The sequence below is a fragment of the Sceloporus occidentalis genome, unplaced genomic scaffold (genome assembly GCF_023333645.1).
Source record: "Sceloporus occidentalis isolate IW3139 unplaced genomic scaffold, rSceOcc1.0.p SCAF_18, whole genome shotgun sequence".
Lineage (NCBI taxonomy): Eukaryota > Metazoa > Chordata > Lepidosauria > Squamata > Phrynosomatidae > Sceloporus > Sceloporus occidentalis.
In genome coordinates, this window is record NW_028316998.1 from 9,169,408 (window position 1) to 9,195,685 (window position 26,278).

At 40.2% G+C, this 26,278-nt stretch overlaps 2 protein-coding genes across 2 annotated transcripts; both read left to right on the plus strand.

Moving 5' to 3' along the window:
- The first annotated feature begins 2,273 nt into the window (after positions 1 to 2,273).
- CHMP5 (charged multivesicular body protein 5) lies at positions 2,274 to 14,119 on the plus strand. The gene is made up of 8 exons (XM_089482272.1): positions 2,274 to 2,342; positions 3,831 to 3,935; positions 10,288 to 10,334; positions 11,825 to 11,918; positions 12,000 to 12,071; positions 12,504 to 12,612; positions 12,979 to 13,091; positions 14,069 to 14,119. Exons 1-8 carry the CDS (start codon positions 2,274 to 2,276, stop codon positions 14,117 to 14,119), a joined length of 660 nt encoding a protein of 219 aa, XP_089338398.1.
- Positions 14,120 to 16,975: 2,856 nt separating this feature from the next.
- LOC149302585 (BAG family molecular chaperone regulator 1-like) lies at positions 16,976 to 22,857 on the plus strand. Its single transcript, XM_089482292.1, has 7 exons — positions 16,976 to 17,015; positions 17,899 to 18,027; positions 18,721 to 18,803; positions 19,189 to 19,302; positions 20,009 to 20,116; positions 21,131 to 21,193; positions 22,768 to 22,857. Exons 1-7 carry the CDS (start codon positions 16,976 to 16,978, stop codon positions 22,855 to 22,857), a joined length of 627 nt encoding a protein of 208 aa, XP_089338418.1.
- The last annotated feature ends 3,421 nt before the right edge of the window (positions 22,858 to 26,278 follow it).

Sequence of the window (26,278 nt, forward strand, 5' to 3'; positions counted from 1 at the left end):
ATCTGGCACAGGCATTTGCAGAAGGTCCTTTAAGTCCTGTAACTTGTAAAGTGGGGCCTCCATGGATGCATCCTGGTGCCATGTGTTCTTCAAGTAAGCCACACACATGCACCGGCCATCCACGTGATGTAAAAGAAAATGTGATTCATCAGACCAGGCCACCTTTTTCCATAGCTCTGTGGTCCAGTTCTTATGCTGATGTGCCTATTGTAGGCCCTTTCGGCAGTGGACAGGGGTCAGCATGGGCACTCTGACTGGTCTCTGGCTATCCAGACCCATACGCAACAAACTGCGATTCACTGTGTATTCTGACACCTTTCTAACTTTTTCAGCAATTTTAGCTATAGTACTTTGTCTGTTGGATTTGACCACATGGGCCAGCCTTCTTCTCCCACGTGCATCATGACCCTGTTGCTGGTTCACTGTTTTTTTTTTTCCTTGGACCACTTTTGATAGGTACTGACCACAGCAGACTGGGAACACTCCCACAAGAGCTGCAGTTTTGGAGATGCTCTGACCCAGTCATCTAGCGATCACAATTTGACCCTTGTCCTTGTGTGTTTCATTTTCCCTTGCTGACACTTCTTACCTGTAAGAAGAATTCTTTGACCTAAGCCTTTCAGGGTAGACTGTTGTATGTAAATTACCCTCTTGTACTGTTTTAAGGCCAGTGGGTTTTTTTAATTAAAACTGAGTTCCTGTTTTACCTCAACATTCGTTCTGTCTGATGTTTGGGGTAATATGTTATAACTATTATTTTTCAATTAGCGCTGCATTTCACATCATTCTTAAACAACTGATCATCATATTTGCAGATATGCAGAAAAATATGTTCTCACAGCACACATGCACCGACAGGTCTCTAGTGGGTCGATAGCATGTTACATGTGTGCCTGCCCATACACATGCCTACCCATACTCCACTTTCTCCCTATCTTGCCATTTCCTCATCTCTTCCCTTTCTCCATACCTCTCCCATTTCTCCTCTTTTCCTCCAACTCTTCTCTTTCTCCCCATTTCTTCTCATTATCTCCCCCCTTTCCCCATATCTTCCCTTTTTCAATATCTCTCATCTTGCTCATTATCTCTTCATTATCCCTTTCCTTTCTACCTATATATCCTTTTTCTCCCTACCTCTCCCTTTTCTACCTATCTCTTTCCTTTCCATGTCTCCTTTCTTTTTCATGCAACCTTGTTTGTCCTGTGGTGGGAGTGTGAGATCTGTTTCTTCAGACCTCCGTTTCAGCTCTTCCTCATGTGTTAGCTTCAGCTGCTTCAGTGTTGAGCGCCAGGATATGACATCATATCCCGGCCCTCAGTATCACTAGAGGGCATATGATGAGAGGGAGCACTATAACAGAGGTCTATAGGAACTGAACTCACGCTCCCTTAATTTTGGCCCAGTTACAAGTAGATCAATGATCTCCCAATTCAGTGACAGACAGCCGAAATTGTGTTGAAAGACACCGGTATCCGGGTATAGACACCTAGCCGGCCCCTGCTTTACCTGTACCTGCAGTACTGTTTGGGTGACTTCTTTATTTTCAGCTGTTTCTTTAAAGCAATGCCGATTAAGTCAATTTTTCCATAGATGTTTATGGTGACTATTGGGTGATAAAGACCGAGCTATTCTATTGCTTACAGCAAGCTAAGATGCTAAAACAGATACAAATGAATAATATGCAGCTGCCTAAAACCATTATTTTATGTAAAACCTTTAAAAAGAAACAGCACAATATTTATGAAAACATTTTTTTATACTGACGATAGTAATTACAAAAAATAAAAGGAACATCAGAAGTCCTAAAGGCTTAGGTGACTTTACATCTCTTTCCTTGTTGGACCAATAAAAGGTGCTGGACTAAAGAGCGGCAGTTGGGGTGAAATTGAGTGGCACTTGGGATGAAATTGAGTGGCACTGGGAGTCAATGTAACATAAGAACACTTTGGGGCTAGATAAACAGGATAGTCTCATTGACATAACCTATAGCTCCCACTAGGTGGCAGTAACTAGCCTGTCCGTTGAGAAGGCGGATCCCCTGTGATCCCGCCCAGTGCTCCAGACTGACATCCGAATGTGGAAGAGCAAGAGCCACTATTGTGACGTACCTACGGAGGCTGGGTCACGGGATTCAGTGACGTCACTAGGCCGGCCTGACCACAGTTTCGGTGTGTTGCTTCCGGGTTTACGTCACGGTGGGAACACATCGGAGTCTAGATATCGGGCGGCCTCCCGTATCGGAGTCACAGACGCTTTATACCGACCGTTAAAAATGAACAGGATCTTTGGGAAGTCGAAGCCTAAAGTGCCTGCCCCGAGCCTGACAGACTGCATCGGGAATGTAAGTGACCGAGTGGGGGGTTATACAGCACAATAGGATACAGATCGGGCACCGTATACCGGCACTGTACATGACATAAGAGAGCTCGCAAGCAGATCCAATGTCAGACAGAGCCTTTGGCCCCTATATATATATATATATAGATCTGGCGTATAATGTAGGCCAGATTTAGGTCGGTATGTACAGTACATACTGGCCACAAAACATCTTGGAATGTGAAGCCTCCCTTCATTATCACTGCTTCTCTGAATGGCAAGTGGAGCTTTATTCTGGTGGCCAAAGTCATTTGCCTGCCACTAGCGATTACCTGGCTGTTACTTTGAACGGTTTGTGTATTGTCATGATTTATATATATATATATATATATATAAGATAATAATAATTCAGAATTATAATTTCTATCGGGTTAGTTAGCATAGAAATATAGGATAGTGTTAGCACTTCCTGCTTCCCTGTGATTGGGTCACATGACTCTGCCCCACTGTGATATATCCTATATGTAAATAGAGAGAGCTTTAAACGTTACCTGGATACATAGCATTAAATGTATTATTTCCCATTAACGGCACTAGGTATGTGGACATTCCTACCTATTGTCACTTACTTTAGTTATTAACGGAAATCCATAACACTGTTATTTCTGATACTAAACAAGTTCTGGTGTTTGTTCTCAAAACCAACAAGATGACTTGACAGGATAGATAGAACATTGGGCCCATGTTGTCTGCCTGTTTTTCCTGTTGTCATTTACCTCATCCGCTCATTACGAGGCAGCAGGCCCAATTATGTTGCATTGACACATCAATAAACCATTGCATTGCTTTGTTTCAGTTCCTGGGACATTTTACCTCAGGCTATTTGTGACTGAATCCGTTTATCACAGAGGCTAAACACAGCCGGGTCCCCCGGCCTCTGATACATAGTACAGTAGATACACAATGCACTCTAAATTCTAGCGGGAAAAACAGGTTTATAAAGTGAAAACTACCCTTTTCATTTTATACAAATTGTTGTTAGACTGTTCCAGAATGCTAGTGCTGTGGAGCAATGTTGTTGTTCCGCCAACACTCCAATATATATATATATATGAGAGACACTACTGTTCAAAAGTTTGGGGTCCCTTAGAAATGTCCATGTTTTTGAAAGAAAAGCACATTGTGTCCATTAAAATAACAGGAAATGTATCAGAAATACAGTGTAGACGTTGTTAATGTTGTAATTGATTATTGTAGCTGGAAAGGGTGATATTTAATGGAAGTTCTTCATAGGCGTACAAAGGCCCTTTATCACTCCTGTGTTCCAATGGCACGTTGTGTTCGCTAGTCCAAGTTTAAGTTTAAAAAACTAATTGATCTTTAGAAAACCTTTTTGTAACTATGTTACACTATAAATGTCCTTGTTTTCCATGAAAACGGCTAAGTGACCCCAAACCTTTGAACTGTATATAGTGTTTCAGAATGCTGAAATGGTTTTTGTTTTATGCCAAAGGTTGACGGCAGAGCAGAATCCATTGACAAGAAAATTGCGCGGCTTGATGCAGAATTGGTGAAGTACAAGGATCAGATGAAGAAGATGAGGGAAGGACCGTCCAAGGTATACATTTAGTCTGTGGTTGTGGAAACGAAATGTCGATGTAAATTACAAACTTTACGTCTCTTGGAAGAATAAGAAAAGAAATATTACAAGAGAATATACGTTAATCATTTTAGAAATGTGATTTAATGGGGAACTTTTTGGGGATTTTTTTTTGTTTTAATTCTAGCGTCTAAAGTAACACAAATAGGCATTTACATAATGAGCTGCTGCCCGGGTATAAATTACCCTCTGTATAGATAAATTAATAAAGAAAATAAAACTATGCAAATAAGTGCAAACATAGAAAAATCTTATTTTTTTGTGCCTAGCTATTTCACTAATTTCATTATTACAAAAATCTCTTTTCTGACTAAATTACCAATTTAAAGTATCTTCTTGATAGACGCTGTACTTTTATTTGAAGGATCCAAGGCTTTATACTACACTGCCATTATTTTTGTGTGGCAGATCCATCAGCATTTACTTTTGTCGAGTAACAAAACCATACAGTGTTTTTATGAATAAGACTCCTTCGGGTCCCATTATAACTTAAGTCAGAAAAACATTGCTATGTCATATACATGGGGTTTTCTGTTCGATTATCACATTAATAGCAACCCTGTGTGCATATGGATATTAGTGGGTGGCCATGGCCGACAGAAAGCCGACATGGCAGATCTTCCATTGGCTTAATACAGCTCTACCTAACCAAAGGCTGGCGCACACAACCCCCCAACAAAGTCTATACAGTAATTAATACTTAACCCGTGTGATGCTTGGCAAGCAATATGGTATTTTAAGAGTTTAATTATATATTTATTAGCAGTAACCCATGCATATTGTTTTTCTTTTTCACCTTTTTTTTGTTACTGCATCACCAAACCACCTAACCCAGATAACGATTATATATTGTATTCATATAGGGTATTATACAGTGGGGCAAAAAAGTATTTATTTAGTCAGCCACCAATTGTGCAAGTTCTCCCACTTAAAAAGATGAAAGGTCTGTAATTTTCACCATAGGTACACTTCAACTATGAGAGACAGAATGGGGGGGGGGGGGAAGAATACAGGAAATCACATTGAAGGATTTCTAATGAATTTATTGGTAAATTCCTCGGTAAAATAAGTATTTGGTCACCTACAAACAAGCAAGATATCTGGCTCTCACAGACCTGTAACATCTTCTTTACGAGTCTCCTCTGTCCTCCACTCGTTACCTGTATTAATGGCACCTGTTTGAACTTGTTATCAGTATAAAAGACACCTGTCCACAACCTCAAACAGTCACACTCCAAACCCCACTATGGCCAAGACCAAAGAGCTGTCGAAGGACACCAGAAACAAAATTGTAGACCTGCACCAGGCTGGGAAGACTGAATCTGCAATAGGCAACTAGCTAGGTGTGAAGAAATCAACCGTGGGAGCAATTATTCAAACATAGAAGACATACAGGACCACTGATAATCTCCCTCGATCTGGGGCTCCACGCAAGATCTCACCCCGTGGTGTCAAAATGATCACAAGAACGGTGAGCAAAAATCCCAGAACCACACAGAGGGGGCCTAGTGAATGACCTGCAGAGAGCTGGGACCAAAGTAACAAAGGCTACCATCAGTAACACACTACGCCGCCAGGGACTCAAATCACGCACTGCCAGACGTGTCCCCCTGCTTAAGCCAGTACATGTCCGGGCCCGTCTGAAGTTTGCTAGAGAGCATTTGGATGATCCAGAAGAGGATTGGGTGAATGTCATATGGTCAGATGAATCCAAGGTAGAACTTTTTGGTAGAAACGCAACTCGTCGTGTTTGGAGAAGAAAGAATGCTGAGTTGCATCCAAAGAACACCATACCTACGGTGAAGCATGGGGGTGGAAACATCATGCTTTGGGGCTGTTTTTCTGCAAAGGACCAGGACGACTGATCCGTGTAAAGGAAAGACTGAATGGGGCCATGTATCGAGAGATTTTGAGTGAAAACCTCTTTCCATCAGCAAGGGCATTGAAGATGAAACGTGGCTGGGTCTTTCAGCATGACAGTGATCCCAAACACACCGTCCGGGCAACGAAGGAGTAGCTTCGTAAGAAGCATTTCAAGGTCCTGGAGTGGCCTAGCCAGTCTCCAGATATCAACCCCATAGACAGCCCCAAAACATCACTGCTCTAGAGGAGATCTGCATGGAGGAATGGTCCAAAATACCAGCAACAGTGCGTGAAAACCTTGTGAACCAACAAAGTGTATATAACAAAGTATTGATATGAACTTTTGTTATTGACCAAATACTTATTTTCCACCATAATTTGCAAATGAATTCTTTAGACAATGTGATTTATGGACTTTGTTGTCTCATTCTGTCTCTCATAGTTGAAGTGTACCTATGGTGAAAATTACAGGCCTCTCTCATCTTTGGGAGAACTTGCACAGTTGGTTGCTGACTAAATACTTGCTCCACTGTATCCCTTGCAGATTTTGTGTTTCCAAAAAACAATCAGATGTCTCCTTGGATTTAGAGAAGCTCTAAAATCTGAATGTTTATTCCTTCTCCATCTAGGCTCCACCTATTTAATAATAAACTCTCATACAGTTAATTCAAACCGATTATGTCGTTGTAAGGCTGTGTAGTTTAATTCAGTAAAGACTCCTATTTGTGTTAGTGTGTCATACCAGGAATAAGAGGTAATCACACTGTGCCAGAAGAAGACTGTGTGTGACTAGCTTGTAAGCCGTCAGGTGACTGACATACCTCATAGCTGAATAAGTGGGTGTTGGTTAGTGATTGCAAGACCTGTTCTGCTTACAAAAAAGAAAAGTATGCAGACGTTCAGATTCAGTTGACAGATATGCTGGTAAAATAAATACAAAATACAAAATCTGAGGACTGTTCTCAGAAATTTGGGAAAGGAGGAGAGTTCCATTTTTAATCATAGGACAGAAATATTTGATTTAGACAGATGTCACAGTGGAAATGATTCTGCATTTTGAAGGCATTTATTTTATGGTTTTATTGTAGAATGGCAGGGGTTAAATCCCCAACCAAAAACCATATTACTAAATGACAATCAATGGGAAAACAGTTGTGCTGGGATATATTGTGAAGATGGCGGGTTCTACCGCCTTAATGTCACGTAGGTGAGCTCATTATCAGCAGATATAGTAATTATGAGGTCACAGCTGTATACATAACATGTTTATTGTAATTTCTATCTAATATTAACTATTTGCCCTTATTTAAAGTCAATAAAACATACTTCTGTTGAATACCCAAACCAAAATAATTCTTTAACCCCTTAATGACAATTGCCGGTCCTGGCACGGCACGGAAAAGCATGTGCTTTACGACAAATGACGTGCCAGGACCGGCACGTCTTTAAACGGGTGCAGAAAGCGATCTACTATCGCTTTCTGCACCCAAAAAGCGTTGCTGAATGCCTCGACCTCGAGGCATTCAGCAACGCCGCGATCGGCACGAAGGGGCCATCTCTGGCCCCTCCACGGGGCGTCAACATCCGCCATACTTTGTATGGCGGCGGACGCCCGTTTTAAAAGCGTTTAGGAGGCGATCGACGATCGCCTCCTAAACTTAAATGGTGTCGCTGGAATGCCTCGATCAGGAGGCATCCAGCGACACCAAACACTAACCTTTTGATGGGCTGTGACCGCTCCGGAGAGCGGTCACAGCCGCAGCTGCCGGCAATCTTCGCCATCAAGGAAGATGGCCGCCATCCTGTAACAGGAACCACAAATTTTAAAAGTTCGCTAGATAGTCCAGACCATCTAGAGAACTTTGGCTCCACTTGCAGGTTGAATACAGGTACTGCATTCACCATGCAAGTCAATGGAGCCCAGCTTTCTAATCACAGTGTGATTAGTAAAAATAAATTAAAAAATAAAATTAATAATAATTAGAAAAAAATAGTAAAAAAACAGTAAAATGTAAAAATCATTTCCCACTGATGTCACTATCAGGGGAACCTCCAAGTTGAAAAAAAATGTTAAATTTTTTAAAAAAAAATATATATATATATATAAAAAATATATTTTTGTGAGCAAGTCCTAAAATTAGCATATTAGCTTAAAACAATTCTCGCATGGAAAGAGTTAAAATACTGGCATATTAAATGCCCATGGGGTGTCTACTTTTAAAAAATGTATGATTTGATGGGGTAAATTGAATGGGCCAGGTTCAACAACGTCCCAATTAACACGGGGGGAAGGATGGCCACACATCTAATTTCCAATTAGAAAAATGCACACGTACCAAATGTGGCCTTTTAGTTCCCCCAAAAAATGACACACCCATGCATGTGGGGTATCACTGCACTCAGGAGATGTTGCTGAACACATTATGGGGTGTCGTGTGACAGCGGCATATACCAGGAGCTGTAAATTCATACATAAAGTAGGTGTGTGTGGGAAAAATACACACACAAAAATATTACTGCAAACTTTGAAAAAATGCTGGTGGTAAAATATGTGCATGCAAAGAGTTAAAATACCAGCATTTAAAATACCCTGTGGTGTCTAGTTTTGAAAAATATATGGTTTTGTTGGGCACACTGAAATGGCCCGGCTCAAAGATGTACCAAATGGGGCATGGGCAGTGGATCCCAAATGCCAAAGTTCAACATTGAAAAAAGCGCATGCCCCAAATGTGGCCCTTTTGCCCCAAAACAGCCAGGCAAAATCATTCATGTGAGGTATCGCTGTACTCAGGAGATGTTGCTGAACACATATTGGGGTGTTTTGTGATAGTGACATATACGAGAACATTTTAATTCATACCTGAATTAAAATGTGTGTGGAAAACCAAATGCAAAAAAATGACTACCACAAAGTTTGACAAAGACTGGTGGTAGATATGGTGCATGGAAAGAGTTAAAATACTAGCATTTGAAATACCCTGGGGTGTCTAGTTTTCAAAAATATATGGGTTTATTGGGCACACTGAAATGGCCCGGCTCAAAGATGTACCAAATAGGGCATGGGCAGTGGATCCCCAAATGCCAAAGTTCAACATTGAAAAATGCGCATGCCCCAAATGTGGCCCTTTTGCCCCCAAACAGCCAGGCAAAATCATTCATGTGGGGTATCGCTGCGCTCAGGAGATGTTGCTGAACACATATTGGGGTGTTTTGTGATAGTGACATAAACTAGAACATTTTAATTCATACCTGAAGTAAAATGTGTATGACAAAACAAATGCAAAAAAATGACTACCATAAAGTTTGACAAAGACTGGTGGTAGATATGGTGCATGGAAAGAGTTAAAATACTAGCATTTGGAATACCCTGGGCTGTCTAGTTTTCAAAAATATATGACTTGATGGGGTAAATTGCATTGGCCGGGTTCAAAGATACCCGAAATGGCACATGGGGGGAAGAATTACCAGATTTGGAAAAAATGGCTTTGAAATAGCAAAACGCTACCTGTACTTATTGCCCCATAATGGGTAGAAAAAAGCAAAAAAACATAAAAACATTGGGTATTTCTAAACTCAGGACAAATAGTAGAATCTATTTAGCAGGTTTTTTCATTACCTTTTATAGATGAGTAAAAGATTTTTCAACTAAAAGTTAGAAACAGTCATTTTTTTCTAAATTTTTCACCATATTTTATAATTTTTTTAATAGTAAATAATATGATACAATCAAAACAATGTCATCTAAAGAAAGCCCTTCTTGTCCTGAAAAAAACAATATCTAATGTGTGTGGGTTCAGTAAACGGGAAAGAAGAAAATTACAGCTAAACACAAGCAGCGCAGAAATGTTAAAAAGGCCATTGTCACAAAGGGTACAAAAAGTAAAATCAGCCTTTGTCTCGAAGGGGTTAAACATCTTAAATTTTGCCTCGCTTGCAATTTTTGCAGGTCACGTGACACAAAAGGAGGCACTGATAGGCTGTTGATTTATAAACTGAGAAAGCCCCTTTATAAGTTTGTTTTTGTGTGGTAAAACACTCTTACTGTAGCTCTGGTGAGGTTATTTGCTTAACCTACTAAATAGTGATATTTACATTTTGTCTAACTGGAAATGTAGCTTTTGTTAAATGGCGTTATATTTTGTTTAATTCCAACATTAATGTTTTTCTGTTGAAACCTTTATCACAAAGGGTATTTGAGAAATGCTTTATTATGCTATAGCTGTCTGAATAGACAAACTACAGCTTTAAACGCTGCTTACTACCTCGTGATGCGACAACGATAATATTACACCTTCATACCTTAAAATGACACCTTAATATTTAAGTGAAAGTTAGTAAGGCTTCCTGAACGTGTTTGCGTAATGCATAAAGTAATCATTTCATCGCATTTGGGTGTGTGTGTGTACACGCAGGAAACGTGGGCTGAACAATTTCTTTTTCATTTCAGAACATGGTCAAACAAAAAGCTATGAGAGTGCTGAAACAAAAACGAATGTAAGTAGCCTTATGCTTGGACTACTTAAATTACTATACTCATGTATGCTGGCCAGTCATCTACTTCATTCAACATGAGGATTCTTATTTAGATCTGTAAACAGGCCATTTCCTCTTCCAGACGAAGCATATTATTATTATTATTATTATTATTATTTATTGTTTTAGATAGCGGCATATTCCACAGCACTGTAAGCATTATTTTGTTCTGGCCAGGGGAGTTTTTTTTTTGTGTGGTTTTTTTTTTTTTTTTTTTTTTTTTTACACAGCAAAGGTCGTTTTATAATCTGACCTCTAATAGAGGTCTGACTACAAGACTAAGATCCAGATCCCCCACAGTGCTGCAGGGGACCTGGATCCTCCTCTCTGGCACCCAGTGGACGTCTGCGCAATGCACGCAGACAACCACCGCTGCTGCCCGGCACTTCTGCTGGGGCTTCTATGATGGAGCACCCGCGTGACGTGACCTTTCAGTGCTCAGTCATAAAAGCCCGGCAGAAGTCCCAGGTAGCAGCGGAGGTTGTCAGCAAGCAGACGTCCACCGGGTGCCCCCAGGGAGTCTGGAGCACGGGGGACAAGACTAGGAATGCATAGGAGGGCATATAGGGGGTATAAGGCATATCTGGAGCAGAGTGGCATATATGGGTGTATAAGGCATATCAGGGGGCAAAGTGGCATATAGGGGGGTATATGGCATTTCTGGGGGCAGAGTGGCATACAAGGGGGTATAAGGAATATCTGGGGGGGTAGATGTGCATAACTGGGGGGGCAGGCTGGCAAATAAAAGGAAATAAAAACACAAAAATGCATTTTTCTCAATCAGTTTTTATTAAATATGAAAAATAGTTTACATGTGAATTAATATTTACTAGTAAAACTTTTTTCCTATAGGGTAGTCTACAATATTCAGGCTTTTTCTTTTTTTTTCTAAATTAATGTTCACATTTTTGGGTGATTGTCTTATAATCAAGCAAATATGGTATATATAGCTTGGTTTCCAGCTGCTTCTAGTGAGAGCATGGAGCTCTGTATATAATGCACACAGTTTTGGATTCAGCTATTTAAAAAAAAACTATTTTAATTAATTTATAAATTGTTTAGCTTCCTGGATTTTTTATTTATTTCATTAGTTGTATGATTAGTTTCTCCAAAGAAATGTCCATAACGACATCCAATTCTGTAGTTTTTTGGGGCTTTAATCTTAATTTTTTTTTTTTTTAATAAGAGATGAAGCATTGACAATTAGATGGTTAAGCATTCACACTAGACTAAAATCCCTTGACATCAAGGCTCATGTATTCCTTTTCATTGATGTCTCTGGGATTGTGCTAGCTTTATGGCTAGCGCGAGGTCACCCCCACTTTAAATTTTAAGCTTAAAGTGTGTTTAGGTTTTTAAGGAGGTTTTAGGTCAATCGTTATAGGATGAAGAATGACAAAGATCAGTGCATTTATGGGATCACTCTATAATGTTTTAAATATGTACTTCAGGTATGAACAGCAGCGAGATAATCTGAACCAGCAGTCATTTAACATGGAACAAGCCAACTACACGATCCAAACTCTGAAAGACACAAAAACAACGGTAAAATGATATCATCTTAAATGTACTGTCTTTGGGTCTCTTCTTTAGTCATCTTATTGATCATTTATTCTGCATCTTAAGGTTGATGCCATGAAAATAGGTGCTAAAGAAATGAAGAAGGCATACAAGCAAGTCAAAATTGATCAGATTGAGGTAAGTTAAGTTTGTATTTTTCCAAATACGTTTTTTTTTCTCTTCTACTGTTTAGTAAGGAACAGTCATTTGATTTTTTATTTTTTTTTAACCTATCTTTTCCCAACTAGCCCATGAACCCTACAGAGAGCTTCTGCCAGAAACACTATGCAGAGCCGCAGGGTGTTTGGCTAATAGATTGGGCTAGCATAACAGAACAAGAACACATACAAATGACTGATATGCATCCACCTGGAAATATTATACAATGCACAAACTAGGATTGTTTTATAAAAGCAAACCACACAGTAACAAAATAGTTTCATGGATTTTCTCCTTTGTACCTTTCCAGCCCTTGGACACTACATTTAAACAGTGAATTTTCACGGTCTCCTCCTAAAAAGCAAAGCTAACATGCACTACATTGGGTTACAATTATTCTTATGTTTGCAGGACCTTCAAGATCAGTTGGAAGACATGATGGAGAATGCAAGCGAAATCCAGGATGCTCTGAGCCGTAGCTATGGGACGCCAGAAATTGATGAAGATGACCTTGAGGCTGGTAAGAGCTGACAAAACACTGATATCATAGGATGACGAAGAAGTGTGTGAGATCGTTCCTGATCAGTTCATTGACAGACTATGGTTAGGTCCTAATACTATTGAATCTGGATTTAAAGGGACAGTCAGGCCAGTCTTTTTGCATAGAAAAAAAAAAAGTATATTAAAACTGACAGCTCTAGTGAATCTGCCAGTGGAAGACTGGCTACATAATTCTGCCATTGCAGTGTTTATATACACTGTTTTGTGCTCCTTGCATCCTTTTTGATAAAACATTCAGCAAACTTATATTTAGTTATACGACTGCTAGATTGCTCATTGATGGAAATGTTGTCGCCCGTGTTGATTGTATGGCACTTGATTGCAGAGCTTGATGCCCTGGGTGATGAGCTTCTACTGGATGATGACAGTTCCTATTTAGATGAAGCTGCCTCCGCACCAGCTATTCCTGAAGGCGTACCCAGCGACACGAAAAACAAGGTAAATTTATCCCCATCCTACTAGGCAAACAAAATAGGTTAAGTATTTCAAATGCTTTAATAAAATCGCAGTTTAAAAAAAAATAAAAAATATCCTGTTAATACAACACGTCTTATTTATGTAATGTTAAATCTGTTAGACAATTGCAGTTACACATCTCAAAATGAAATCATTGGGCTCATGTTTTTAAAGAATAGTCAATCCTATTCACAGAATGTGGGTTCATTTCACATTCTTGGGTAACACAGTTGCTTTTGAGAAAAGCTGCGTCGTCGCCAATGTCCCTGGCTTTTCTTAGCAGTGTGAAGCAAGGAGGAACTTGATCTATAAACTATAACACTTCTAGCAATCCTGCCATCAACAAAATGTACTATTAGCATACAGATACAACTGCTAGGGCCCTCAGTGGATACCTTCTAACTTGATAAGCATTTTAGAGTACAGTTTGGCTAATTGTTTTGATTGGCTCCCTGGTAATGGGCAGTAATGGGGCTACAGAGCAAAAGTTGCATGTGTTATTATATAAAAGTAGCCATTAATATATGTAGTAAGTTAGTATACATATAAACAAGAAACAAAACAAACATAGACATGTCCTATTTACTAAATTTCTTTATAAAAAAAAAAAGTTTCACACCAAAGAAGTGCAAAAGTTGCTTTGCTATTAAATTGGGAACTGGGCAGGTTTTCAGTAAGACAATTATAAAAAAAAAAATACACATAATTCTTTCTACGTTGGCCCATTTATGGGGCAAAACAGAAAGCATTGTGTTCAGATGTATACCCTGCTCAACGCAGCAAAAAGAAACTATATAACATTCATGCTGTGGCAATTTCAGCGCATTGCATAACTAAACTTTCATATACTTCATAAAGTGGAGCCCGTCACCCAGTCGTTGTTCATATTGTCATGATGTGTATCCAAGCTGTTCTATCTTTGCTATATGTTCTTTCTTACACTGTGTTTTATTCCTCAGGATGGTGTATTGGTGGATGAGTTCGGACTACCACAGATCCCCGCTACATAAAATCCCACATATAGATATATATTGAAGTTTCAAGCTTTTTCCTCCTTTAAACTTATTTAACTAAATTACTTTTGAATCAACTACAAAACTACAAAGACCTTTGGTTTCTGTATTTCAGCATTCACTACATAATAACTTTTGTCCTGGATTTAAATATTTAATGTATTCGTTCTTACTTGCTTTCTATAACCCAAACCCTTGAATTTTACAAGTTTTACATTGAGATGCAGGAATAGGCTTCTCAGAAATTCACATGTGCAGAAAAAAACAAAGCAGGTTGATAATGGAGAAAGTTTATGGTGTCCTCTACTGTATACGATACGGCATATGTTGGACTTAGTTCCTTATCGGTGTTTAGGATGGTCGTGCAGTATTGACGTCTTTCTGAGCTTTCCAGACTGGAGTGCCAAGCTCTGCTCTGCCAGCCCAACACCATCACTATGGCATCCTATGGGCTAACATCGAGTCTAATTTGGCCTTCAGCAATAAAAAACAAACTAACAAAAAAACATGTTGATCCAAAGGTGACATTCACTTGCCTGGACTTGGCAATGTCTGTACAATAAATACTAATGATCAAAAATCATTGCCCTGTCATTCTTCATAGTCTATACTTTACATATTTTACTCCCTGTAGTCCGTTTACTGTGTTCTTTTGTATAATGTTGCCTCTTTGTTTGATAACCCTTTTTATTTTAATAATCTTGTACATGGGGCCTGGAGATGGCCCAAAACATTTACTGCTTGTACCTTGTTATAAGGTGTAACCATTAATAAAGAGAGAATGATTGGTGTTGACGTGTACTTTAAATTGTGTCTTGTACTTTGTATAGAGTAAATGTACTTAAGTGCAGATGGCGCGCTCATTAAGAAGGTAAGGTGAAAACCCCTTCGGATCAAGAGTCTTTAATCGTCAGTTTTTCCGCACAATGGAACTCTGCCTGTACCAAGTTGACAAAGTCTCTTTTGGGCGAGATGCAAAATGCAATTTTTAAGATGATTCTCTATGTACCTGCAGCTTAAACTCTGTATTTGTCTCTATCTACTTTCAATAGCTACTCCTTCCCGATGAATTGTCCCATCAAGTTTAATTGATTTACCAAACCATACTTTAAGTATAAGTTTAGCCAGAGAGTTAGCCCAATAATTTTAGGTGCGTACCTACCATAATGCATCATGAAGGGTGATCCGCAGTGAACCTCTGCTGCAGGAAGAACTTTAATATTTTATTTTTGTCCTTACCTGAGATATATAACACCACAGAAAGTTGACTTTGGGTATGGATATATCGCCTATGCTTATACAGACTCAAGGGTCAACAGCAATGTTTAGTGTCTAGATATACATAACAGAGCCAGTTGCTGATAGCGACGCCTATGGCCCTGTCTTTCTGCTAAACATTTAGTTGAATATGGATCTCTGGACTACAATGAAGCACTTTACCTGCGCGGGTCAGCAATATGGCCAGGAAAACATGGCTGGTGGCTGGTCACTCATACCCAGGAATTTAGCGGTTTTGCCCCAATTTCTGGGTGAAGGGGTAGATTATCAGGGTCACACAATCTGGAGCTGATGCCTTCCTGGTGTACACTTCCAACTGGTTCTTTACCAGTACGTTATAGTTAATAATATCCCTGCTTCAATGCAGGTGACTCAGTGTATCTTTACACGATGACAAGTCAAGGTTTCCATAAGGACAGCTTGTAGAGCTATATGGCTAACACGTTTGGAGAGTAGCTACATAGGATCTTCATGATGTGCTATGAAAGGGTTAATTTCATGGTCAGCTCATTGAGAAGCTTCCCAGGTATGTATGTAATTCACTACTCGGATGTTTGCCCACTGTAAGGTGAAATAGAACAGTGCTATACAAATTAATGCATAATTCCTTTTTTTTTCTCCTCTGTAGAATTGTGAAGAATGAGTTTGCTCTGCTGGCTTGTCAAATAACCAAAATAGATAATAAGTAATACTCAAATAATGATACAAAAGTAACAATTACAAGTGGATGTTGCAGTAAACAGACTGATAATGGAATAACGAACACTTAACCCTGCATGTTCCAATATAAGCCAGGACTTCTGCATTAAATGTCATAGAGCTCAATAAAAAAATAAAATGAAAACAATTACACAATATACTTGGAAAAATATATTTATTGTTTATAAGAAAATTGACCTCTGCCTGCCTGTGGACCATAACTCCCATTACCCTCATCCAGAATGATGATGGGAGTTGCAGGCATCATAAGCATATGCCAAAAGAGTGGCCTGCTTACGGTCATATGCATTCTCTACCGAGGGGTTGGGTCTTTATCACAATTTTAGAATTTAACCCTTTTCTGTATGTGCCTACCCTGCACTATACTTTGTCTGTGACCTTCATGCAGTCCATGTTCTCATCCAGAATACACTGGCCATAATAGAATATTTCAGTGCCGCGGACTATGATGGCGCTATATAAACAATATATATATATAGATAGATAGATAGATAGATAGATAGATATAGATAGATATAGATATACTCATTCTATAAACCTAGTCTCTAAAAACATGAATATATATATATATATAATATATATATATATATATACTCTATATAGTCTCTGATAACATAAATAAATATTATATATACATGTATGTTCCGGTACAGCTTTTTTTAGTTGCCACAACGGCACCCTTACACTCTTTAAATGCAAAGCTGCCCTTAGTCAAAATGGCTTCCCAGTGTCCGTAGGAAGAGCCTCAGGAAAAGAGCGGTATGGGCCCGGATGTGACGTACACCGGCATAGGAAGTGAGTGTGACAGCTGCTGTCAGGCATCTTTGGAAGAAGTGTGTCTAGCACTGCGAGGAGATGAGTTGTAGCGACGGATTGGCTGTCACCGTCACCCATGGTAACATATTTTCTGACATTATCGCTTCTTAACCCGTGTTTTGCTGGATATATTAGCCTCTGAGTTTTGAATGCAATGTTATTGCCCTGGGCATGCTTATAGAAAGTGTATGCATCTATATGCTTCCCTGCAGGTGATCGGATTATCTCACTTTACCCCATAACACTGACGTTGTCTCTGAATTTCCCTGATCTGTGTTGTCTTCTGTTATTCACTATACATTCCTTTATAGTGCTGTGTATGTACGAGCCTTCTTTAGACTTTCTGTTTATGTTATTGATTATGGTGCAAAGAACAGGGGAAAAAACTTTATTAACACAAAATAATAACACAGTCCAAATTCTTTCCATAAGCCACTGGGCTGATATTATACACACCATTGGGCCCATTATTCAGCCTTACATTTCCTTTCTGTATAACCTCTACCTCATCTGCTGGAAGGCCGTTCCACCTATCTGTATATAGGGATTGTAATTGTGACATTGTGTTTTTATGAAGTATAATATATATATATATATATATATATATATATATATATATTTATTTATTTTTTATTATTTTTTTTGTTTATGTCACACCAGCTTTTTTTAACAGTTACTCTCCAGTTGCACAATTTTGTTCTCTGTATAATAAAGCAAATCTGTGCATAAGTTAGGAACCACAGGATCAAATCTGGTAGCCAGTTTGATATTTCAAGGAGTCAGATGTAACAATCTAAGAGCTGTGGCTACCTGGCTCTGGGGATTTGTCCCGTCGTGGCTTGCTGCATGTCAGAGCTTAGAGGGGTAGGTTCCAAATATATTGTACAGGAAAATCCACAATATCTGTGCAATTGTTTGAAAAATAGGATCGACGTCCTGCTTAGCACTGACATGTATTTTAGGCAGTGAAAAGCACAAACTCCAAGTGATCGGGCAGGATGAAAATAACGAGCCCACCCTACAGGACCTGGCATTGGTCGTGGAGCAGGTCTCCGGAGTCCCACTAACATCACAGAAGCTGATATTTAAAGGTAAGTCCCTTTTTATATGTGGAACGCTTTCAAACAGAAAGGTTATAGGTTTCCACAGGGATTTGGCCCACCACAAATTACTTTACATTTCACCCCTTATAGCTTTGGTTGTTTTGACTGCGTCCCCCCCCATACAGCATATCGGTGATCTACTGTTACTATACTTTATGGAGTTCAGGTATCGGGACTACAACTTTATGACCACACTGGCTGCTGATCTGATTGCATAGCCTTATTTCCTTTTGTGACCGTCGTCATTTATCCGTGCCTCTGCGCCTCGCAGGCCCGCTTCCGTGCCGCGGAGCCCCTCCTCCATGCAGCACATCTGCTTGTTCTTCATTTTCTTGTTCTTTTCTTTCTTCTTTTTTCATCCGTATCTCCATGGAAATAACCACCCCAGAAAAAATTCTGCCCAAATGACAGAGCTTCCTGGTGACGTCCCATCCCCATGATTGGGGGAGAGAACGTCACCAGCTCTGTCATTTTGCCGTAAGATGACCCTGTGTGAACTTCCGCCTCACGCTCACTGGGAGAGATGCGGACGAAGAAGAAGATAGGAAAGAGGAGAACAAAAGGCTGCAAAACTGAAAACTTTGTCGGAAATGTTTTTTGGCCCATTTGCACTTGTCTAACGTACATACATATTGTGTTGCTGATCACATGTTTTTCTTCCCTTGTTTATTTGTTTTGAAGGGAAATCTCTTAAGGAGATGGATCAGGCGCTCTCCGCCCTGGGTGTAAAAAATGGGTGTAAGATCATGTTAATTGGCAAAAAGGTAACCATGTATTCATTTTGTTATTGGTTTAATTGTTCACCTCACTATAAAAGTGTTTTTCCACTTTGTTTATGTGATACAGTGTAACTTGGTATGTGTTACCCGGCCATACATCAGCATAGCACATAAGACATATAAACTGTGGTGTTGGCAGATGTGACTGGTTTCAGCCGACACCCCAAAGGGTCCGTTTCAGGGATCACTGCTTTGCTAGGAAATTGATGGATGACCTTGCCTTCCTTTTAATACATCAGTGACGGTCTTTGTGAGACACTTGCCCCACTAGGCGTTTTTATCGTGGTGAAAATACATGCAAACAACGCTCTGTGAGCATTAACGTTTGTGGCACAATCTATAACAATACATAATTTTTATATTTTATCAGAACAGTCCAGAAGAGGACTTGGAACTAAAGAAATTGAAAGATTTGGAGAAATCAGTGGAACAGATGGCAATCAAACTAGATGACGTTAACAAAGAGCTGTCCGGAATCCAGAAGGTCTGATATCTATTTTTGTCTAATAATGCAGTTCCCTTCTATACTATGTGCATCTAATTCTTGGGATGTAATAGCATTGTCTGTCATTTTCAAATGAATTCCATGCTTTGGATTGTTCTGTGGTGCTGAAATGCCCACAGCCTTACACTATGGTTTACATTAGAGGCGACTGCCTATTAGACATGATCATTGTTTGGCTCCCACTCATGTTCTAAATCGTATTATCCAGATCGGTAGAAAATGGAACAGCCTCCCATTAAAATTAATTTTTTTTAGTTATATGGCAATGAATACAAAAGCTATTTCAAAAGCATTTTATTCAAAGCTGGTAATCTTGTCCCCATGTCCTATTTGGGACATCTTTGGAGCCGGCCAATTCATTTTTTATTTTTTTTTTAAACTAGACACCCCAAGGTATTTCAAATGGTCGTATTTTAACTCTTTCAATGCACTTTATTCTACCACCAGCCTTTGTCAAAGCTTGTGGTAGTAATTTTTTTACAGCCTTTCACTCAATATGTGTTCCGCAAAATCTCCTGAGTACTGTGATATCATCATGCATAGGTTTGTCAGGTTGTTTGGGGGCTAAAAGACCACATTTGAGAGGTGTGCATTTTTCTTAAGGAAACAAGAGTTGGAGAATACCTGGACAGTCTTTGTAACTGTGATATGTTGCATAGATGCATAAAATGTTTTTCTTTTCCAGGGTTTCCTTAATAAAACTCTTCAAGTAGAAGCTCTGAATAAACTTGACAAAAGAATAAAGTCAACTGTGGAACAGTTTATGAAAATACTGGAGCAGATCGATGCCATGGTGAGGAAATGTATCTTCGAGATATGGGGGTTCATGTTATAACCTTCTCCAGTAGCTTCAATATCAGTTTTTTAATATGAAAAATGTATAAAAAGAGGCATATTTCACACATGGGCTCACATGTTAGTTGTCCTACATCCAAGTGTGCCCTAGCCCATTGTGCGGTAACACATTGGTCCCAAATTTTAGGCGTCTGGATTAGTAGCATTTAGAAGGCCACCGGAGGACTTGTAATTGCTGTATCCAACTTTAGGTAGGTTAAACTGACAAAATGGTTAGCGCTTGGCTTTAGATGGTGGCTAGGAGACTGGGGAAAGAGAGAACAGAATAAGAGGGTGAGGGGATCCGGATAAAGGACAAGCAATGTCCCCACAGTACTTATTTGGTGCATATATAGGAAAACATGCATAATACTATAAAATATGTATTGGTAAACTTGCTTGCAGATTGTTATGTATAATAAATGATGCATTTTAAAAGTGACCAGTCAGAGGGACTATTCTATTGGTTGCTCTGGTGAGCAGATCAGCTCCCATTGCATTAGAACCACTTTTTATACATAACCCCTAATATGTCTATTCAGAAGATGCCAGTATGCCAGGCACTTGGTCTCAAGTAGGGATGCACCAAAATATCGGTGGGCGAAAATGGCATTATCGGCAAAATGGCGAACTAAAAAAGACGGCCAAAAATAATCGTCTGCAGAGACCCTGCTGCTTACCTGTACGTTGCTCACACACGAGCAACGTCTCTTTTTGTTGGGGGGTAATTGTGTTTGCAATTGTTTGATATGCATGAAAGCAGAGTGTTTTGTGTATTTTTTGAAGAAAAAGTCAAAGGGTTAACCAATAAGGACAATTTCTCACAGCATTGTTTGCACCAAGGGTGCCAATGTTAGTGGAGGGCACTGCAATGACTCTCAATCAGCTTATGCAGTGACTAGTATTTTCAGACGGTTTGTTCTGACACACTGTCTATACTTCCCTAAACCTTTGCCTCCTTTATTCCTTGCAGGCCATGCCAGATAATTTCAGTGATTGTAGGCAGAAGAGAAAGGGACTGGTGAAAAAGGTCCAGGTGAGCATGAAAGCCCCACCGCACTCATTTCATGATGTTACTTGAAGTATATTTACACACGGCTAACTTTACTTCTGCATGCCGTCTACAATGCCAAGGAAATCGGGCAATAACTAGTAATGCTTTGGAGGTGTATACAAAGGGTGAGCAGGGTGGGGTGTTTGGTAACATCCAAGTTTGATTCAAAATTGTGACAGTCAACATCCTCAACAAGTAGCAGTGTATTTATCAGATATGACACCTTCTATAAGCCAATTATTCGTAATACTTGGGCTTTTTATTTCAAGGAGTGTGTATATTTGTATCTTTTACTGTATCTTGCACATACATGGCCTTGCCCAGCACCCAGAGAGCATGCATAGGACTTGCCCCAGCAACCAGACACGACACTTGACCAAATTGCATCCATAGGATTTACCCAGCACACAGATTGCACCCACAGTGGCCTCCTCTCAGAGTCTCAGGTCTCTTTAAAATCTGGCTCATGTGTACCCTTTATTCGTTTTATACCTTTTAGGCCCAAAACTGGAACATTAATGGATAGTCAGTCAGAATACACACGTATATTACACTTACAAATCCCTGCCCATAAACACATGCACATTCACTTTTGCCCCCTATACATGAACATCCTAGCTCACACTTGCCTTGCATCCACACACTTGCTTGTCCTTAGACATGTCTGCCCTAACATACAAACGCTTTAAAAACACAAACACGCTCTCTCTCCGGTTTCTTACAATTTCCTATTCCCCTTCTGCCCATCTCTCCCCTTTCTCTTTATTTGTCCTCTTTCATTATCTACTCCCTTTTCTCATTATCTCCCCTCTTTTCTCATTATATCTCCTCTTTCTTCCCATCTCTCTCTCACCATCTCTCATTATGTCTCTCCTTTCTATTTATCGCATCTCTCCCATTCTTCTATCTCTCCCCTACAGCTTTCTCTCTCCATCTATATTATATTCCCACCCATAACTGACCCGTCTCCTTTATGAAGTCCTTATTCTCGGAGGCCTCCATCGTGGTCCAGCCGACCTCACAGCAGGTGCCTGGCCTTCCGTTTCATTGCTCGCTCGTGATGCTGCCGAGTAATGCTGAGCGCCGTGATATGACGTCATATCCTGGCGCCCAGCAGTGAGGTCGGGTGCACCGCCGGTTAGCGGGACATCAATGATCTTCCCAACAGGCCCCGCTCCTCCAGCAGCGGGCGGACCAGCCCTAGGTACAGCACTGCCTATCACATATATTTTAGACATCAGTGTTCAGATAACATACGAGTGATTGGCTGCTGCTACTACCATTGATTTTTTAATGGTAGCTCAGCTCCCATTGGCTAGAATGGAATTTCTGCTGAGCATGTGCAAGAAGCACATTGTGGTATGCTCCCTGTTTTCAGTAGAGGCAGCCGGAGGAGGAGTGGTGAATTTTACAGAAGAATGCACTGATTTGCATGCAGTAAAATCCATGCAAGACCTAGCAAAAAGGTCTTCTATATCCATGTATATGAAAATAGGGCCCCTTTTGTGAAATAACATAACATCTATTTTCAAACTCATTCTGCTTTATATTTTTAGGGTCTTCTTGCGCAATGTGACACTGTGGAAGGAAATATTAGTCAAGAAATTGATAAGCTCCAGTGTAAGAACTTGGCACTTTCAAAATAAAAGTGTTTTTTTTTTCTGTAATGTGGTGATATGGTAATATGATTGCTCTATGAGCAAGTAAGAAAAAGGAAAAACAAGTTTTTGCTCTGTTTGGAGCATATATCCCGGTTTTATTTTATTATATATATATTGTGTAGGTGCTAAGATTATTGTTTGTTTGTGCAAGATTTGCTGCTATGTTTTGTCTTTTGGTGCTCACCAAATGCAGATAATATATATTTTTTAAGATTATTGGTTAATCTAATTCATGGCTAAATGAAATATACCAGGAGGAATATACCAATAAAGCTTTACTTTACAGATGAAAGAAAAATCTCAGTGCTTTTTTTTCCCCATTTTAAAAAGTACATAAAGGAATTTTATAATAATTCATTTCTATAGTAACTGGTTCTATACCAAATGTATTAAATTCTATCATTTATCTAGAAACTAATAATATACACATTAAGCAACGCTGCATAATCTGCCTGAGAAGATGGAATATAAAAAAAAATCTTTATTAAAAGAAGACCATAATTTAAGATTTGTCTACAAAAACAGCTTGATGAGCGATTATGTAATGTTATTTGCATTAAATAAAACCACAGGAAGCAAATCTCAAGGGGTAACTTTTCAGCTGCTGTTAAACTACAGCGTCCATGATTTCGATTCTGCATTTGCTTAACTACAATATATTCTGGCTCAAGATCATGAGAATTCTTGTTCCGCAACAGCTTGAGAGTTGGCTGTTCCTTCTTATGATGAAACTGCTGGTAGTATAATTTATCAACTATGATAGATTTTATGCCAATTATTGCTTGCTGCTTATACTTGTGTAAATCATGTAAATGCGCACATCAAAAACCAAAAAAGAAAGCATTGTTCCTATCCACTTTGCATGTTTTTTTCTTAGTGGATATACGAAAGAACTTAAAAATGTTATTGATGTGTATTTAGCAACACCTCCCAAGTCAGGCAATACCGCACATGCATGGGTAAGTTCCATACCTTTAGTTCCACCACGTGCTCTATTGGATTGAGATCTGGCGATTGGGGAGGCCATTGGAGTGCAGTGACCTCATTGTCATGTTCCAGAAACCAGTTTGAGATGATGTGAGCTTTGTGACATGGTGCATTATCGTGCTGGAAGTAGCCATCAGAACGTAGGTACACTGTGGTCATAAAGTGATGGACATGTTTAATTGGTAATATAAAAGATGCTCAATTGGTACTAAGGGGCCCAAAGTGTGCCAAGAAAATGTCCCTCACAGCATTACACCACCACCAGCCTGAACTGTTGATACAAGGCAGGATGGATCCATGCTTTCATGTTGTTTACGCCAAAGTCTGACCCAGCCATCTGAATTTTGCAGCTGTTATAGAGACTCATCAGACCAGGCAACGCTCTTCCAGTCTTCCATTGTCCAATTTTGGTGAGCCTGTGCGAATTGTAGCCTCAGTTTCCTGTTCTTAGCTGACAGGAGTGGCGCCTGGTGTGGTCTTCTGCTGCTGTAGCCCATCTGCTTCAAGGTTCGACGTGTTGTGCGTTCAGAAATGGCATTCTGCGTAATGAGTGGTTATTCTGTCATCTCGAACCAGTCTGCCCATTCTCCTCTGACATCAACAAGGCATTTTCGTCCACACAACTGCCCCCACAAATGATATATTCTCCCGAAAGCCAAGGACCTCAAATAAACTCCACTTACCTTTCATGAAGACTGCCAGAACCACAAATATATTGAGGTTTTTTCTTTTCGCATTTTTTGCACATATCAAGATAGAGACTACATGAAGTCTCTACTTTTTTCTAGAACACATGGCATGTTTTTTTGCTGAAGTAATATTTTTTTTTTTGGGTCAAATTTGTTTTTTGGTGTCTCAAAACCAAATAACTAATTACTTGCTTAGTGAATATACCTACTGGTTATTTTAGGGGTTAGGGGATAGCATTTTAGTTAGATGTTAAGTTGCAGTTAGTGTAAAGTGTTGATGATATGGATGATGATCCAATTAGGTCGCTGGCTATTGATCTGTGAAAATAATCAGTGACGTAAAGGTTCATTAATCAGTGACCACATGGCATTTTATTAGATTGTGTCAGGAACCAATATTTCACTACCTGAACCATGGCTTTTTTATACCTGTGGCGTTTACATCTGCGACCACTAGTGGCCACCCTCTGCCCACTGGAGCACTCAGAACTCAGGTGTGCCTTGTTACCTGGGTTGAGCCCTAGTCTACATCCAGCTGGGCCTTGTTACCTGGATTACCCTGCCTTTATGAACCTGCCCTGCCCTTCAGTCAGGGCCTTTGTATTGAAGTCTATGGACCTTCCTGCTGTGGCTCTGCACCTGTACTGTTCCTGGTTCCCTGCTTTGTGTCCTGATCCAAGTGGACTCCCTGCTTTCGTACCCTTCCAAGCGGGCTGTGTGCCTTTCGTACCCTTCCAAGCAGGCTGTGTGCCTTTCGTACCCTTCCAAGCGGGCTGTGTGCCTTTCGTACCCTTCCAAGCGGGCTGTGTGCCTTTCGTACCCTTCCAAGCGGGCTGTGTGCCTTTCGTGCCCTTCCAAGTGGGCTCTCTGTCTGTCGTGCCCTTCCAAGCGGGCTCTCTGTCTGTCGTGCCCTTCCAAGCGGGCTCTCTGTCTGTCGCGCCCTTCCAAGCGGGCTCTCTGTCTGTCGCGCCCTTCCAAGCGGGCTCTCTGTCTGTCGCGCCCTTCCAAGCAGGCTCTCTGTCTGTCGCGCCCTTCCAAGCGGGCTCTCTGTCTGTCGCGGCCTTCCAAGCGGGCTCTCTGTCTGTCGCGCCCTTCCAAGCGGGCTCTCTGTCTGTCGCGCCCTTCCAAGCGGGCTCTCTGTCTGTCGCGCCCTTCCAAGCGGGCTCTCTGTCTGTCGTGCCCTTCCAAGCGGGCTCTCTGTCTGTCGCGCCCTTCCAAGCGGGCTCCCTGCCAAAAGACTAATTACCTGTATTTTATTTTGCCATACGTCCGGTTACTTGCTTAGACTGTATTACCCTTATTTGCTGGTCCTGTTATACATGAAATACACTGCATTACCTGGATTTCTGTTTGTGGTGTCTTTGTTTGCATAATCATGCACCGTGGGTTACAGACTGAACCCCAAGTATCCCCTGCGCATGGGCTCCTACCTGACCTGATCACCCGAGTCCTGACAGATTGGAAGTGTTTAAAAACATTTAAGAAATGTAAAAATAAAAAGAATGTAATCAGATCACCTGTTTTTGACAAAGTGAGGCCACTGACATTGATCAATGAACCAATCAATAATTAGTGACCTAAAGAGTGATTGATAAGTGATCAGTGATTGGCTCTTCAGCAGTTTGAAGATTTTTTTTAGTGCTTTCAATGCTTGTGATTTGGTTACCCACAATGCAGAGGTTAAGCCTGCATGATCGCTCCTGTAGGTCAGAGGCTCTGGCTGTCTCTGT